Consider the following 15,879-nt stretch of genomic DNA (forward strand, 5'->3'; position numbering starts at 1 on the left):
CTAGAGAGGAGGAGTCAAGCAAGCTAGATGCAGCTAGAGAATTGTGTTATAAATCAGTTTTCTAAATAAAGAGGGGTGCTGAAAACTGGCCAAGGCAGGAACTGACTGCAGAGCAAAGGAGGAAAAGAAAGAACATTATGTCAGCTTTACCAGGCAAAGCAAAACAGCAGCTCCCCAAGAACACAGAGCAACAGCAAATAAAATCACTGACGTGGTGCACAACAGCCAGAAAATACACCAAGCTCCAAAACCAACAGCCAACCTCTCACATGGTGCACAGACAGGAACAGAGGGGCTTTAATTCAATTTGTGCCAACAAACATTGCCCTGGGTAGAGGTTTAGCACAGCTGATTTACTGGATTTTCAAATTTCTGTCTACTGTACTAGGATTTGATGTTAAAAAAACCTACATTTGATAAATTGACTCTATTCACAATATTCTTTATAAAGTCTTTATAGGAATTACCTTTGCCCTCCATTTATAAGAGAACAAAGTGCACGTGCTGGAGTCACATTATTAACCATGGCCTTCAGTGCCTTGTCTACCTCTTCCCTTATAAAAGTGTTGGATTCCCCAGCTTTGTGCAAAAGGACTTTTACTGCATTATCTACTTCTTGATCCATGCTCTTTTTCAGGTGGGTGAACAAATCCCCTAAACAGACCACAGCAGCTCGAGAAACACCTGAGCGTAAATTCTTGACCTGCACACAGGAAAAACCCAAAAAACAATGAATAATGTTTAGCAGAGAGACTTTAAAATAAATATTCATGTTTGCCCTTTGTCATTTTTAAGTAACATTACAAGCACAATTGAGAAACACATTTCTAACTTGATTCACAATGGGTGAGAATTAAAAAAATATAAAGTTAAAAATCTACATTTTCTCAGCCTCTGGGTCTCAAATCATCCTTGAGACTGGCCAGCTGAGGAAAACTCACCAGAGCTGAGCATAAATCACTTCAGAGAGCTACAAAATACAAATATACACACAGAGAGCCAGTGGAATATTCTGATAGGAAAATTTAACCTCTTGAGCCACAGCCAGGGTTGTTTCATGGAGCTTTGCAGTCAGAACAGGGGCATGGTAGGCAGACAAGCACCTGACAAAGTTCAGACCTTCAATTTTCTTCTCCCTGGGTGAAAAAATAACATTTAAACTCCATCCATTTGAAAAGTCTCATTAAAATATTCAAGTGTGGAATTAAAAAACCTCATTTCACCTCAAACTTGACTGAACCCCCCATTTTCCCCCCTCTCACTCACAGTCCCCATCACTATTTTTGACTTTATGTCACAGTACAGATGGGACTCTTTCATTGCATTCATTTACCTGTCTATCAAATTTTCTATTATTTGTTTATCAAATTTTTCTAATTTTGGATAGTTTACATATATTTTTTTTATGGATTCTCATGGGAAATGGCATTTCACTATCTATCAAATTGTCTATTACTTGTCTATAGAATTTTTCTATTTTTTGACAGTTTACATATTTTTTCTAGATTCTCATAGGAAATGGCATTTTACATGTCTATCAAAATTTTCTATTTTTGGACAGTTTACACTGTTTTTTCAGGGATTCTCATGAGAAATGGCATTTTACATGTCTATCAAATTTTTCTACTTTTGGATAGCTTACATATTTTTTTCATGGATTCTCATGGGAAATGACATTTTACTATCTAACAAATTGTCTATTACCTGTCTATAAAATTTTTTTCTATTTGTGGACAGTTTACATATTTTTTTCTTGGATTTATATGGGAAATGGCATTTCACCTGTCTATCAGACTTGTCCATTTTTGGATAGTTTACACAGTTTTTTCATGGATCCTCATGAGAAATGGCATTTTACATGTCTATCAAATTTTTCTATTTTTGGATAGCTGACATATTTTTTTCATGGAATCTCATGGGAAATGGCATTTTATCTGTCTATCAAATTTTTCTTACATATCTTTTTTCATGGATTCTCATGGGAAATAGCATTTTACTTGTCTATCAAATTGTCTATTGCCTATAATTTTTTTCTATTTTTGGATAGTTTACGTATTTTTTCCATGGATTCTCATGGGAAATGGCATTTTACTATCTAACAAATTGTCTATTACCTGTCTATAATTTTTTTCTATTTTTGGATAGTTTACATATTTTTTTCTTGGATTCTCATAGGAAATGGCATTTTACCTGTCTATTAAACTGTCTATTACCTATCATTTTTTTCTATTTTTGGACAGTTTACATATTTTTTCCTTGGATTCTCATGGGAAATAGCATTTTTACCTGTCTATCCAATTGTCTATTACCTGTCTATCAGTTTTTTCTATTTCTGGACAGTTTACATATTTTTTTCTTGGATTCTCATGGGGCAGATCTTTTGTTATTACAGATCCAACCTACTTTCTCTCCAAGAACAGAGACTTTGTTATGCAAACTCTCACTCCTCTTTTTCCACGTGAGAACTTACAAGTGTTAGCTGGACCAGCAAGGCCTAAACCATCTTTTATAAAACCTTTATACTACCAATATAGTATTTTCAGTAGAACATTTGGAAGGCTTTGCCCTCCCTCTGCCTGCCTGCAGTTTTGTGTCCCAGAGCCCAGCCCAGCCCAGCACGCACCAGTCGTGGTCAGCCAGCAGCGCCAGCGCCTCCGCCAGCGCCACCTCGGGCCGGGGGAAGGGCTGCAGCTCTCCAGGGTCCAGCACCTCGGGGCTCTGGGTCACCTCTGGGGACAGGGACACGTGTCACAGCCCTGCCAGCAGCACCAGCCCCAGCTCCCAGGGAGGTGGGAGCAGCACAGAATGCTGCTATGGGAACAGCGTTAGCCAAAACCACCCAGTGAAACACTGATCTTGGAAAATTGAGATTTTAGTCACCTTGCTGAAAATAATCAAAAGTTAGAAGGGAGTGGTTATCTGAAACTTAAATAATTGATTGTCATTTTATGTTTGCTCAGCTGTGCTTACAATGGGAAAAGACAAAACCAGTGAAACACAGACAATGCAAGCAGAAACCCATTCTTTGGAAAACTGGACTATCCCCAGAAATCATCTGTATTGTCAGTGATGAAAAAGGTCAAGAATTTAGGGTGAGGAAGACTTTTAAGACCCCTCCCCACAAAAACGACCCCAGACTTAATTTAAGAAGTCAATCAATGCTTAACAGCTATTCAAGCTAAATACCATGGGAAGGGGGGATGGGAGGGGCTGTTATTGTGAATATATGTTTATTTGAATCCTTTGTCAATAAATAGACTCTGTGATCACCTGTGATTTTGCAGTGCATTAGAGGATTACTTCACTGCTGCCCAGCACTGAATAAACACACACTCTGTAACTTTAAATTGTTAGAGAGTTTTTTGTCTGTCACAGTTGAGTGTTGGTATTAGGACAATACTCTTATTTTGGTAAATAACACAGTCCTGGCAGTGGATTTTAGAAACTTGGAATTTTTGAGTTTCTTGTGCTTTTTGGCACTGATTTGCTGGAAAACACTGCTTTTGACTTGAGGCCTTGAAGAAGCTTCCAAATGTGAGTGATGGAGTTAAAGTCAGGGGTGTGCAGTTAAATAGAAGTGTGTGATTTCACATGATAAAGAGTTTTAAATTTGAGGTTTCTGTAATATAATAATAAGTATGGGACAAAATGGAAGATTTTAAGAATTCTCTCCTTTTGGTGTTCTTCATGATGTCTGGTTGGACAGTTAGTGCTGCACTGAGGGTCACAGGTACTTGGATACTGGATCAAAAGTATCAATAATATAGGTGTTAATTCTCTTTTGGACTGTTTAGCTTTAACAGACCTTGTAACTAAGTTCAGCTCCATTTTGCTCACTTTTAGCTGGTAGCTGGAAGTGTTGCTGAACTCTCTGTATTTTAGATAAGATTTAATAAACAACCAAGATGAGAAAATTCATCTCCTTCGTGTTTTTTAATCCTGGCTTTGAGTGAAAACAAAAGAAAAGTGCAAACAAGCCAGTAATTAAGTGGTGCAAACACCACATTTACACCCAGAGTGGTTTGGGTTGGAAAGATCTTCAATCCCATCCATCAAAAAAAGCAAAATTTAGACCAGAGTAACTTATTCATAAATGTCTTCTGAAGTTAGCAAGATAGAACAGATATGAACATATAAACATATATTAGAGCAACTCAGAAGGTTGAGGCTTCTCTAAAATTTGTGTAGCCTGAGTCTCTTCATTGTCATCACTGCAGATTAAATCCCAGCCCCACAGTACTGATCTTCCAGAGCACCTCAGGACTGTCCACTGCACAAATAAATTGTATTTTGGAAGTGTCCCACTCCACCCACCCAAGTATTTTAAGAGTTTACTGTCCCAGCTTACCAGAATCCAGGAAGGATGGACACTTTGACCTCTTCAAACTGGATGTTCTTTTCAGGGAAGGGTTCAAGGCCACATTTTCTAAGGACAAAGATCCATTCCTTGGTGATGTCAATAAATCCCCACAGAGATTAAACCCTAGGAAAGAAGGAAATGTCCAAAGTCCAACAAAACCAACCAGAACCAAGTTAAAACCCAGTACTGCCAGCCCCAATTTCCATTGAGCAGCACTGGACAGGGAATATTCATGTAAGGCAAAGCCTCATCCTCACTTTCTGCTGTGAGTTTCTCTGGTTCACTCATACTCAGTCTAATCCTTTCCCAAGGGAATTCCTCCTTCCCTTCCAAGGCTTTGCCTTCCTGCTCCTCTTTAAGGTTCTGTTCTTTGTCTTCTTTCCTCTTCCTCCTCAGCTTCTCCTGAGCAGATTTTGACAAGGTCACTTTTACCTGGAGAAAAAAAGATCATGCAAAAGTTACCCCAGAACTGATTCCCCAGCTCCTGATGCTGGCCAAGCTCAGCATGGAAAATCAGGATTTTCTATGATCTGACCCTTCTCTCTCTCATGTGTTTATGACACTCTTTGTGCCTCAGGAAAACTCAGCAAATAAATTTAATCAAGTTACATTTAAATTCAGTTTAATAAATTGAATCCATTTACTCCTTTGAATTTGATCCTGCCATGGGTTCACATCCTCAGTGGAAATCAGAAAATTAAGACACCGTTAATCATTAACTTCATGTTCTAATATTCTTCAAATGTTACTTTAAAGGCTTGCAGAAAGAGTTTCATTTCAATGTTTTTTACTTTATATCCCACTTAGATAAATCTTGCTCCATTTACATTTGTAAATAGTATTTAACAAACAGCACCACTCCTCAGAAACCAGATGATGGGCAAAAATTCAGGAAGGCTTTTAAGAAAAACTTCTGATTGGAGCTGGGTTAATTCATCCCTGGGAAAACAAGAGCTGATCCAAGCCAGCCAATCCCTCCTTCCAATCTGCACGTGCAGTGGGAGGCAGGGAGGGCATTTCCCAGCTCCCCTCCTCCCCTCTGCAGGGATTTGAGCACAGTGGGAAGCTCCTGGCACATCCATTTGCCATCCAGGTGGCACCAAAATGAAAAATCAGGAGCAGCAGCTCGATGGCTTTGGCTGCTCCTGTCAAAGCCTGTGAGTGAGCAGGGCTGGGCTCAGCCCCTCAGCAGCAGGTGAGAAGGCAGCAGCCTGTGCAGTCCTTACCTCTCCTCCACTCCCTGCAGGGCCATGGCAATGGGAAGTGCTGCTCTGCTGGAAGCTTCTCCCTGGGGCTGCCTCTGCTCCCTCCCTGGCAGCCTGGCCATCCCCATTGGCCACACAGGGCATGGACTGGCTGGGAGCTGGGGCAGGAGGGCTCCCAAAAACACCTGGAGGGCAGAACATGGGGTCACAGACATGTCTGAGATGGAAGGGATCAAAGCATCTCATTGCAGGGATGCCATGACTGGAATTGTCTATCCAGGAACTGCAACACTGTCAAGCATAATTCATTGTATTCCCATTAAACTGGGGATTGTGGATAATCCAAAACATTGGACAGCTCTATTTGCTCTTTTCCCACTCTACAAAGGCACATTTTCCCTCACTCCATGACTCAAAGGGACACGGGATGATTTTGGCTCTGCAGTACCTTTGCCAACAACATCTTCAGATGTGAAACCCAGATCATTCTTCAGAGCAAAACCAGGCACTGGCTCTGCAGGGCCTGAAAGCACAAAGAGCACTGACTGTAAATCATGTTGGCCATGCTTTGGGATGTGTTCCATCTCCTAAAATGTCACCCACATCTGGACTGATCCCTTTCCTGAACCAGGGCAGTGCCAGGTTACTGAAGCCAACAGGATCTGCAGAATACCTGTGTGAAGGATGTGTACATCCCCCTGACACATCCTGGAGCCAGGCTGGAGAGCTGGGAATGCTCCCCTGGAGAGGAGAAGGATCCAGAGAGAGCTCAGAGCCCTGCCAGGGCCTGGAGAGCTCCAGGAGAGGGACTGGGGACAAGGGATGGAGGGACAGCCTGTGGACACAGCTGCCTCAGCTCCTCTCCTCCTTCCAGCAGGACCAAAACTGGTTAAACACAAATCATCCCACACAGCTGTCCCTGCAATTTCAGGGACCTGTACTGCCCTGGGGGTAAAACACACCAGCACCAACCTCAATTCCCACAGGAAATGAGCTGCTTGCAAGCCTGGAACTCCCCACCTGAGCACCCTCCAGTCCCAGTCTGGCCCCAGAAGGAGAAGAAGTTCCCTTTGTTCCCTTTGAGGGCTCAGTGCCAAGTGAGAACAGCCACCCCAAGGGCACTGTGGTCCCTCAGGTGAGAGCTGACAGAACATACCTGTGCTGGGGGGATGCTCTGTCCCCTCTGTGTCTCTGGGCCTTGCTGGACATTCTTTTGCAGGGTGGGATTTGCTGCCAAGCACTGGGAAAGTGTCTGACCTGTTCAGATAAACACATTTTATAGGTGCAATTCCCCACAAAGCCCAGCCAAAAATAACAACAGATTTCAGTTTCTCTATGGTAAAACTCTGTCCAGTATTCCCACAAATGTTCCCACTGAGCAGAAACAGAATTCAGGGGGAATTATTTGATGAGCAGGTCCATTTTGAACAACACCCTGAAGAAAACCCTGATGAGGAAACCTTACACTAGGTCTAAATTCAGGATACACACATCAAGTAAGGAATTGTTTGGCCTGGGGATTGTTGATGCTGGTTCCAACCTGGCAAGGAGAGTGATCAAACCCTCCTGCCACTACCAGGGATGAGCTATTCCCAGCCCAGTGTCCAGCAGAGACATTCACCTGGAAAATGCTCTTATCTACAAGAACAGCTTTTAAATTGTGTTAAATTTCAAATGATTCCCTGGATATGAAAGATGATGAAACCCAGTGCAATAGCCATAACTAAAGGTTCTTTCAAGCTGCAGGAATGTCCCTAATTCCTGTTTCCAGCTGCCACCACCCATGGCAGGCCATCAGCAGATAAACCAAACCCTTCCAAAGCAAACACACCAAACCCCATTCCTGGTGCCACAGGTTTTGTGACCAGGTAATGCCAGTTTGTGCCAGTGCTCACACACTCCCTGAGCTACTCCCTGGCATTTTTCTGACATTCCAAGGCTTTCAGTGTCACCTGGGATGGATTCTGTCACTGCTCCCAACTCAGGGTGATGCCCCCTCTCTTCCTGGCTGGTTCAGAACTCCTCTGGCTGAGGATCCAGTAAAATATCATTATCACTGGATAATGGAGCATGGCTTAGCCCAAACCAGCACACCCAGGGCTCCACAGCCTTGACTTCTGAAGGATTCCAGCATTTGAATGTGGGATCCTAAAAGATTATTTTTAAAAATGATTCAGCAGCAATGCACACAGGGAAGGGATGTGCATATGAATTAGTTCTGGGCTGCACAACTGAAAATCTGTTTGTGAATCATTCCAGGCTCCTTCTGCCTCAAACCCCTTTCCTTTTCATGTTCCCTGTTTTGCCTTCTGTTGTTCATGCAGTTCTGTGTCAGTTGTATGGAAGGTTTCCTGCTCATGGAAGGTTGGAATTAGGTGATTTTTCAGTCCCTTCCAACCCAAACCACTCTGGGATTCTGTGAGTCTATAAAAGATGATTTTAGTACAGACAAAAATATCTTCAGAGCAGAGCTACAAACTGCTTCATCATGGGCTCTGAGAGCAGAGAAGGACATTTTGGGCTGGAAAATTTGCAAAATTCCTCAAAACTCTTTATTTCAACAATAGTTTATACTGCTCATAACAAACTGGCTTGTTGCTCTTTACAACCTGAGCACAATTTGCCACCACCCAATTTCTATTTAGAAGAGCTCTGGGAAGGCATTTTAAATTCACAATTATCTCTCAGGAATAAATGGAACCACAATAAGAAATATCTGCATTGTCTTCCTCTTCTCAACAGACCCAATCCCATTTCCAGGCTGCAATCCTGTAATCCAGCCTTATCCTTCCTCTTCACTCTTGTCCTTCTCACTCCCCAGTTCAGCTCTGGTCATGTTCCTGCTGTGCCAAGGAAAATCTTTATCAAATATATACTGCCCCTGGCACTGCCTCCCTGCCCTGGCTATGGCAGCTCCACCTTAGAAGTCAGAAAAAACCAGAATAATGTCATTAAGCAGCTATTGTATTTTTAAAGAGGAACATAGCTCACCTAGAAAAATCAGGCTATTAAGCAAGGCAATCCCATATCAAATAAATACCAGTGAATATCAGGATTGAACCAGGGCTGTGTGGGGACTGCAGGCTGAGGTGCCAGCAGTGACACTGAGAGAAATGTCACATTTGTCTTTACAAACAAGCTGTGGGTCTGCTGGTGGATAAAACCAGCACGGGGAGATAAAAGAAACAATGGGATGGATCCCACTGATTGATGAATGGAAAAAGAGATTTGTCTTTACAAACAAACTGCAGGTTTGCTGAGAAATGAAATTGGATATTGGAAGATGAAAGAAGCAATGGGGAAAAACCATGAATTGTATAAGAATTAGAAATGAAAAGGGAGGGTTGTACATGAGAGGGAATCTCAGGTATCAGGTGTTTGTCAGTCTGTGCCTCTCACGTGCCTCAGCCCATAGGGATAGAGAGAGGGAAATGCAGATGGAAATTGGGATAAAAGGAGGCTGTGTGCTCCAAAAATGTGAGAGACCCCAGAGCAATGCCCCATGGAATAAAGCAGAGGACTCCTCAGTCTCGTTGGGACATGAAGCCCGGTGTCCGTGGCTCACCCTGCGGGCAGCACTCCCGTCTCTGTCCGGCGGGAGCCGCTCCCGGGGGAGGAGCCGCGGGCGGGGCAGTCCCGGCCCGGCCCCGGTCTCACCGCGCTCCCGGCGCTCCCGGGGCTCCCCCGCTCCCCCGCGCTGCTGCTCAGCTTCGCCCTTTTCCTGGCCGCGCTGCTCCGCAGGCACCGCAGCGAGCTCTGCATCTGCACACGGGGAAACCACAGCGAGCGCTGAGTGCTGAGGGAAAAGGCTTTTTCACTAAATAAATCTATTTGTGAGTGTTCAGCCAGCCCAGGGGGTGCATGATCACCACTCACACGCTTTGTGTGCGATTCTAATGATCCCTCTGCTGGTTTTATTTCACAGCTGTGAGCAAATCCAACTTCACAGCACTGCTGTGTCCCAGATCCCCTTCCCAGAGCACGGGGATTTAACAGATTCCTGCTAAAACACATCAACTGCTCCGTGCTTCTTAGCAGATTAAAGGAGGGTTTGGTGCCTGCCAGAACACAGAGGGATCTCAGGCTTTTCCCAGCAAATCAGCACATCCTAAAAACAGAACCATGGGATGGCTTGGAAAGGACCTTAAGGATCATCCCATCCCATCCCCATTCCCATCCCATCCTGCCATGGCAGGGACACCTCCCACTGTCCCAGTGTCCAGCCTGGCCTTGGGCACTGCCAGGGATCCAGGGGCAGCCACAGCTGCTCTGGGAGTTCATCCCAGACCCTCCCAGCCAGGAATTCCTTCCCAAAATCCCATCTAAACTCCTCTAAATCACACAATCAGTGCCCAGCAAGCAGAGATCCTACTCAAATGAGCAGGAAAATCTATCATTGTTAGAGCTTTATGCTGCAGCATTCTCCTCGCTTTTTACTGAATATTTCTCACACTAGAAATTTAACACCCCAAGTTCCTTCCAGTGGGCAGCAGAGGATGGAAGGTACAGGCAGAAAGGCAAAGCCAGACTGGTTTGGGATGGAAGGGACCCTGAAGCTCCCCTTGTCCCATGGGCAGGGCCACCTTCCACCACCCCGGGGTGCTCCAAACCCACCCAGCCCTGCACCTGCCAGGGTGGCAAAAGGGTTAAACCCTGGTAAAAGTGCATTTATCACAGCCCACCCACCTCCTCCTGGTCCTGGGGCTCCAGGTGCAGCTGGGCCAGCCCTGCTGCCAGCTCTGTGCCCTCCCGGGGGCTGGGCAGCCGTGGGATGGGGGGCACGGGCCGGGCCCCCCGCAGCCCCCCCGGGGCCCTGCCCAGGGCAGCCCTCAGGGGCAGGGGGGGCTGCTCCAGGGGCAGGGAATGCTTCTCCAGCTGCAGGGAATTCTTCTCCAGCTGCAAGGAATGCCTGTCCAGCTGCAGGGAATTCTTCTCCAGCTGCAAGGAATGCCTGTCCAGCTGCAGGGAATTCTTCTCCAGCTGCAAGGAATGCTTGTCCAGCTGCAGGGAACTCTTCTCCAGCTGCAAGGAATGCTTGTCCAGCTGCAGAGGGGGCTTGTCCAGCTGCAAGGAATGCTTGTCCAGCTGCAGGGAATTCTTCTCCAGCTGCAAGGAATGCTTGTCCAGCTGCAGAGGGGGCTTGTCCAGCTGCAAGGAATGCTTGTCCATCTGCAGGGAATGCTTCTCCAGCTGTAGAGGGGGTTTCTCCAGCTGCAAGGAATGCCTCTCCATCTGCAGGGAATTCTTCTCCAGCTGCAGGGAATGCTTGTCCAGCTGCTTGTCCATTGGGCTGTCCCCTGGAACACACAGGGACTGTCAGGACAAATTTCACCTCTCACTTCTGTACCTACAAAACTCCTTCTGCCATGCAATGAGTGTTAAAAACACACTTGTGCAGGCTCAGGTACCAATTTATTCCACTTTTAGTGTCTCCTTCCTTTAGGAAAATAAAAATGAGTGTTTGCTGCATGTGCACACTAACATAGAATCAAAATATCCTCAGCTGGAAGGGACACACAAGGATCTTCAAAGTCCATGCACAAGCCCTTAGTCCATTTAAAAAGTAATTAACTTTCTTCATTAAGAGAAAAACACTGATCCCCAAACTTCCAGGAAAGCTGATGTAACAAAAAGGTACTCCAAAGATCCAGAAAAAAAATCAAAATGCTATGGAAATGTAGCAAGTGATAAATACAATAACAAAAAATAAATGCAACAATAAAGCAAGCAATAAATACGTCTACAAGGCAGAGTCACACCCCAGGGGCAGGAAATTCCCAAAGCATTCAGTTGGAAATTTTCTATATATGCACAAAAACGTGGGCCTCAGTGAAGATGAAATTTATAACACATTTCTTTAATCAGTGCAAAACCTTGTGTAGAAAATGTTGCTTTGTTTCAGAAACCTCCTGAGTGATTAGGAAGCAGTTTAACCTGAACAGAGAGTAAAGGTATTTTTACCCAGGGGAGTGGAACTGGATGAGTTTTAAGGTCTCTTCCAACCCAAACCATTCTGGGATTCCATGATTCAAAGGAAGAGACAAAAAGGCAAAATGCAGTTTCATCCTTTTCTTGCACATGGATTGACTGGGGTATGAGCAGTAACAGGTATTTCTGTGCTGCCTTTCCCCAGAGTGCTCCATCTGGGGTTTATTTTAGTTGGAAGACAGACCTTTCCCTGGGACATTCAGAAGAGCAGAGCTGCAGCATATTTTGCTTTATGACAAATGCAAAGGCTCCACTTTTGAGGAGAAGCCTGCAGGGATGTGAGCAGTGAAGTCATAAGTAAATAAGTAAATAAATCAATAAATCCCTTCCATTCCTAACTGCACCTGAGGCACTCCCCAATTCCCTCTCACCTGCCACTGTGCATTTTCTGACCACCAAAAAATCCCTCAAAATACAACCCCAAATCCCTTTTTATCACACTGAGAACATTCCCACCTGTGCTCTCTCCTGGCTTTTGGCTGAGCAGCTGCTTCTGGCAGCCAGGCTTAGGCAGCCCCTCCAGGCTTCTGAGAGGCCAGGAGCTGGAGAGGCTCCTGGGATCCTCCTGGGACTTCCCTGGAGAGGCAGCAGCAGAGGAGAGGTGCTTGGGGCTGCTCCTGGGGGATGACAAGGGGAAGGAGGGCAGGATGAAGGTGCCCTGGCTGGCACTGGGACCTTGGAAGGACATGATGGGCTCTGCCTGAGTGCAAAAACTTCTCTGGGTCTTGCTGGAAAAACTGAGGCTGGAACAAACTGAGCAAAGGAAAAGAGAACAGTGCTTGTGGTAACTGGGTCTTGTATTAAGAATTTATAATGAAATAATACACTGTAAGAATGATTTCCAGTGAAATAATGTACCATACAAATAATTTCCAATGAAATAATCTATCACAAGAATAATTTCCCATGAAATAATGCACCACTAGGTAGTCAGAGCCTGAAGGTTTTGCCCAAGCAAGCAGACAAATCAACCAACTTCATTCTGCAAATTGCATTCCCCTCCAAACGTGAGCTTAAGCCTTAAAATGATTTCTCAGGCGTGTTTTGGAGAACTGTATTTAAATAAAAGAGTGATGCAAGTAGATCAAACACTGCTCTGATCCTCCCAGAGGATCCTCCCCTTTCCTCTAACACCCTGACACAGCCAGAGATCAAAGGTGGGGCTGTGAATTAGCAAGCACAAATTAAATCACAGGAAGGAGGAACCATCTGGAGAGGGACTGAACAACTTCCAGTAAGAGTTTCCATTTCTTAGGGAAGCAAAGGAACAAAGAGAACTCCAAAGTGACAACTCCAAAGTGACATGTTCTGCCACTGGCAGAAGCCACATACCTTTGTCCTGCTGGCAATTATTTAATCCCAAAAACTGCAAACCAGAGCCCACACTGCCACTCTTCCCACGTGCCTGTGGGTATCCAAGTGTCCCACATCTCCCTGAGATCTGGGGCTGATGAGAGCCCAGAGCACCTTCCAAAAGAGAACACAAAGAGCCACATCAGCACCTCACACTGTGCCCAACAGAGAACACCCAGTAATATTTCAGAGGGAGCACAGACCCTGTGCAGCTCTGAGTGTGAAACCCAAATACACTCCAAGTACTTAACTGCAGAGTCTCTAAGCAACCCCACAAAGCAGCTCAGAGGGAAAAAGGGAAAAGGACTGGCTGCTCCTGCAGGGCACTGCTCCAGCTGGGAACTGCAGGGGGGCAACAGAACCCCCTGGAACAATCCCCTCTTTGAGTGTGTGCCCTAAAACCCAAACCACAGCCAGGGAGCAGCCTTGGCAAGGCCAGGGCTCCCCAAAGGGACAAGGACAGAGCCCAGGGCCAGGGGACACAATCCCTCAGGTCTGGGCTTGCCCAGGCTGTTCAGATCCTCCTGAGACACTAAAACCTGCTTTGCCTTGGCAGCTCCAGCCCTCCCTGTGCCCCACTCACCAGCACCAAGGGCAGAATGCTCTGAGTTCAGCTCCAGTAAAGTCCTGGGAGCTCTGCTCCTGCTGGCAAACAAATCTTCACTGCTTGGGATTCCCTGGAGCTTTGGGGAATGAAGGAAATCACTGGATGCAGCCAACTGTAGGGAAAAGCAAAACAAACTGTGTGTGAAATGAAATGCCAACAGCACAGTTACTAACAGTCTCACACAAGCTTTGCTTTCCCATCTACCCAATATTTAAATATTTTAAACATTAGAAAGCATTTTAGCTGTTTTGCAGGTCTTGCTAAAATACAGGTTAAAACTACTCACACTGAAAGGGGAAAAATCCCAACAAAATAAACTGGTAGAGAATTGCACTATTTTAAAAATTAAATTAAAAAAAATAAATGTTGACCTTTTGAATTATGTGCCTTAGATGGAGAAGTGTTTAAGAGAATCCCAAAATCCCAGGGTGGAACAGTTTCTTGCAAACCTCACACTCCAGATTCAGTCTAAAACTGTACCTGGCAACACCAGCAGCTTTTACTGAGAACTGGCTACAGGTAGGCAGAAAATCTCAATAATACCAATACTTAACAAAGAAAAGGTCATGCTTTAAATAAATTTCTGATTTAATTAGTAAAATCAGTGATTTAAATCATTCCCAGGCTGTATTTACCCTGCTCTCCCTTCTGAGGGACATAGGATGAAAAGAACAGCAGGAAAATGCTGAAGTGGTTTATTCCAGGTTGTTACAAGTTGGGATATAAGACATAAGACCTTGGCATTCCCATTCCTGCAATCACCACACATCATTCCATCCAGGGACCCTTCAGTCCAGAATGAAACATTCCCTGTACAAACCAGCTGGGACAGAGGGAATTTTCTGCTTAGGAGCTGGTACAGGATAAACTCCCATCCCATTTTCCAAAGATACAGCAACATATGCAGGAGGAGTCAATTCCAACACTGCTCAGCTGTTCCCATCCCAGCTCCAGGAGTGAAAACTCTGCTGCCTTGTACACAAATTATAATTACAGCACTGCAAATTCACTAAACACAGGCTTGGGGGTGGTGGGAAATAAAGCAGACCCAAAGCTGCCAGATGTTTTCCTGGAGCAGATAACAGATCCTAGCAAAGGCATTTCTCAAAAGAGTCCAGATTCCTTTAAATTCCACAAATGTTGGAAAATACCTGAATCCATCTACCACAGGAACTGGTGACTTGGTTACCAAAGCACAGTCCTTGGGAGTGACCCATGATGGAATCCTGGAATGGTTTGGGTGGGAAGGGACCTTAAATCCCACCCCAGCCCTGACACCTCCCACTGTCCCAGGCTGCTCCCAGCCCCAATATCCAAACTGGAGCCCCAAAACATTCCCTCCCTGCATCCCTTCCCTGTGGAGCTGTGCCAGGGATGCACCAAAGGTGCTCCCAATCCAACACCAGCAGCATCAGCAATGTTGTCCCACACAGAGACCAACAAAGCCAGAACAACATCTCCCCAAAATCCTCTCCCAGCTCGAGAAAAAGGAGGGCTTGGGTCCCAGAGGGACACCCAAGGAAGGGACACCTTTATCCCACACCCTGGTCACCCTCTGTGCCCTGAACCTTGGAAAACAAAGAGCTTTTGTTCCATAAATCTGATTTTCTAGGCCATCTGAACACTCAGAGGCCTCCACAAAGCTGAGTTATCAAGTTCTGCAGTTATCAGATCAATATGGAAATGAGAATTCCAGAGTGAGGGGAGATCCCAGAGTTCACATGAACTTTGTGTGAAAGGGTCTAAATGTCCAGTGAAATGTTGAAATGCTCTTGTTTCCCCCACAGGGAACCCCTGTACCCAAAGGTACCTCCAGCAGCAGGGACAGGGTCTGTGTGTCCCTGGGGGAACATTCACACTGGAATATTCAATATTCAATATTCCAACCTGCCCTTGGACACCTGAACACCTCCAGGGATGGAGAACCCACAGCTCCCACAGGGGCTGCCAGACAAACCCAAAGGTCAATGTGCCTTATCTACCTTTTATTTTTAGTACACATTAACTTACACATGTTGTGCTCACACCTTATCTGATCAGAAAAGTCTAGCCACAGCCTTGGACAATCACCCTGTAACATGACCCTAAAAATGCTGCCAGAAAAACAGCTTTGAACATTAAGCTACTGCCCTGCATCCTTTCAGCCACAGAATGACTCCAAAAGTTAATTTTTAAGCAAATTCATTTCAAAGGAATGTCTGAATTAATAATTAATATTTGACATGTACAGAAACCAGTTGACTACCTGAGATTTATGCATGATAAATACATTTTCCTCACTGAGGGAGTTAAGGGCAGATCCAGGGCTAACTTCCCACACAGATCCTGGCTGCTGGATGACCCAGGGACTTGACTCTCCCAGCTCC

General features: G+C 45.1%; 1 protein-coding gene across 1 annotated transcript in view; it reads right to left on the reverse strand.

The window, feature by feature from the left end:
- TOGARAM1 (TOG array regulator of axonemal microtubules 1) overlaps nucleotides 1-15,879 on the reverse strand; it is a 32,717-nt gene that overhangs the window by 13,152 nt on the left and 3,686 nt on the right. The window contains exons 2-14 of the mRNA XM_056493331.1: nucleotides 13,490-13,625; nucleotides 12,886-13,020; nucleotides 12,010-12,306; nucleotides 10,252-10,862; nucleotides 9,131-9,327; nucleotides 6,722-6,948; nucleotides 6,014-6,088; nucleotides 5,587-5,750; nucleotides 4,618-4,792; nucleotides 4,349-4,483; nucleotides 2,624-2,729; nucleotides 1,031-1,136; nucleotides 468-703 (exon numbers count right to left, since the gene is read on the reverse strand). Coding sequence (XP_056349306.1) covers nucleotides 468-703; nucleotides 1,031-1,136; nucleotides 2,624-2,729; nucleotides 4,349-4,483; nucleotides 4,618-4,792; nucleotides 5,587-5,750; nucleotides 6,014-6,088; nucleotides 6,722-6,948; nucleotides 9,131-9,327; nucleotides 10,252-10,862; nucleotides 12,010-12,306; nucleotides 12,886-13,020; nucleotides 13,490-13,625 — 2,600 coding nt within the window. The remainder of the gene's footprint in view (nucleotides 1-467; nucleotides 704-1,030; nucleotides 1,137-2,623; nucleotides 2,730-4,348; nucleotides 4,484-4,617; nucleotides 4,793-5,586; nucleotides 5,751-6,013; nucleotides 6,089-6,721; nucleotides 6,949-9,130; nucleotides 9,328-10,251; nucleotides 10,863-12,009; nucleotides 12,307-12,885; nucleotides 13,021-13,489; nucleotides 13,626-15,879) is intronic.

Source organism: Oenanthe melanoleuca, chromosome 5 (genome assembly GCF_029582105.1).
Source record: "Oenanthe melanoleuca isolate GR-GAL-2019-014 chromosome 5, OMel1.0, whole genome shotgun sequence".
Lineage (NCBI taxonomy): Eukaryota > Metazoa > Chordata > Aves > Passeriformes > Muscicapidae > Oenanthe > Oenanthe melanoleuca.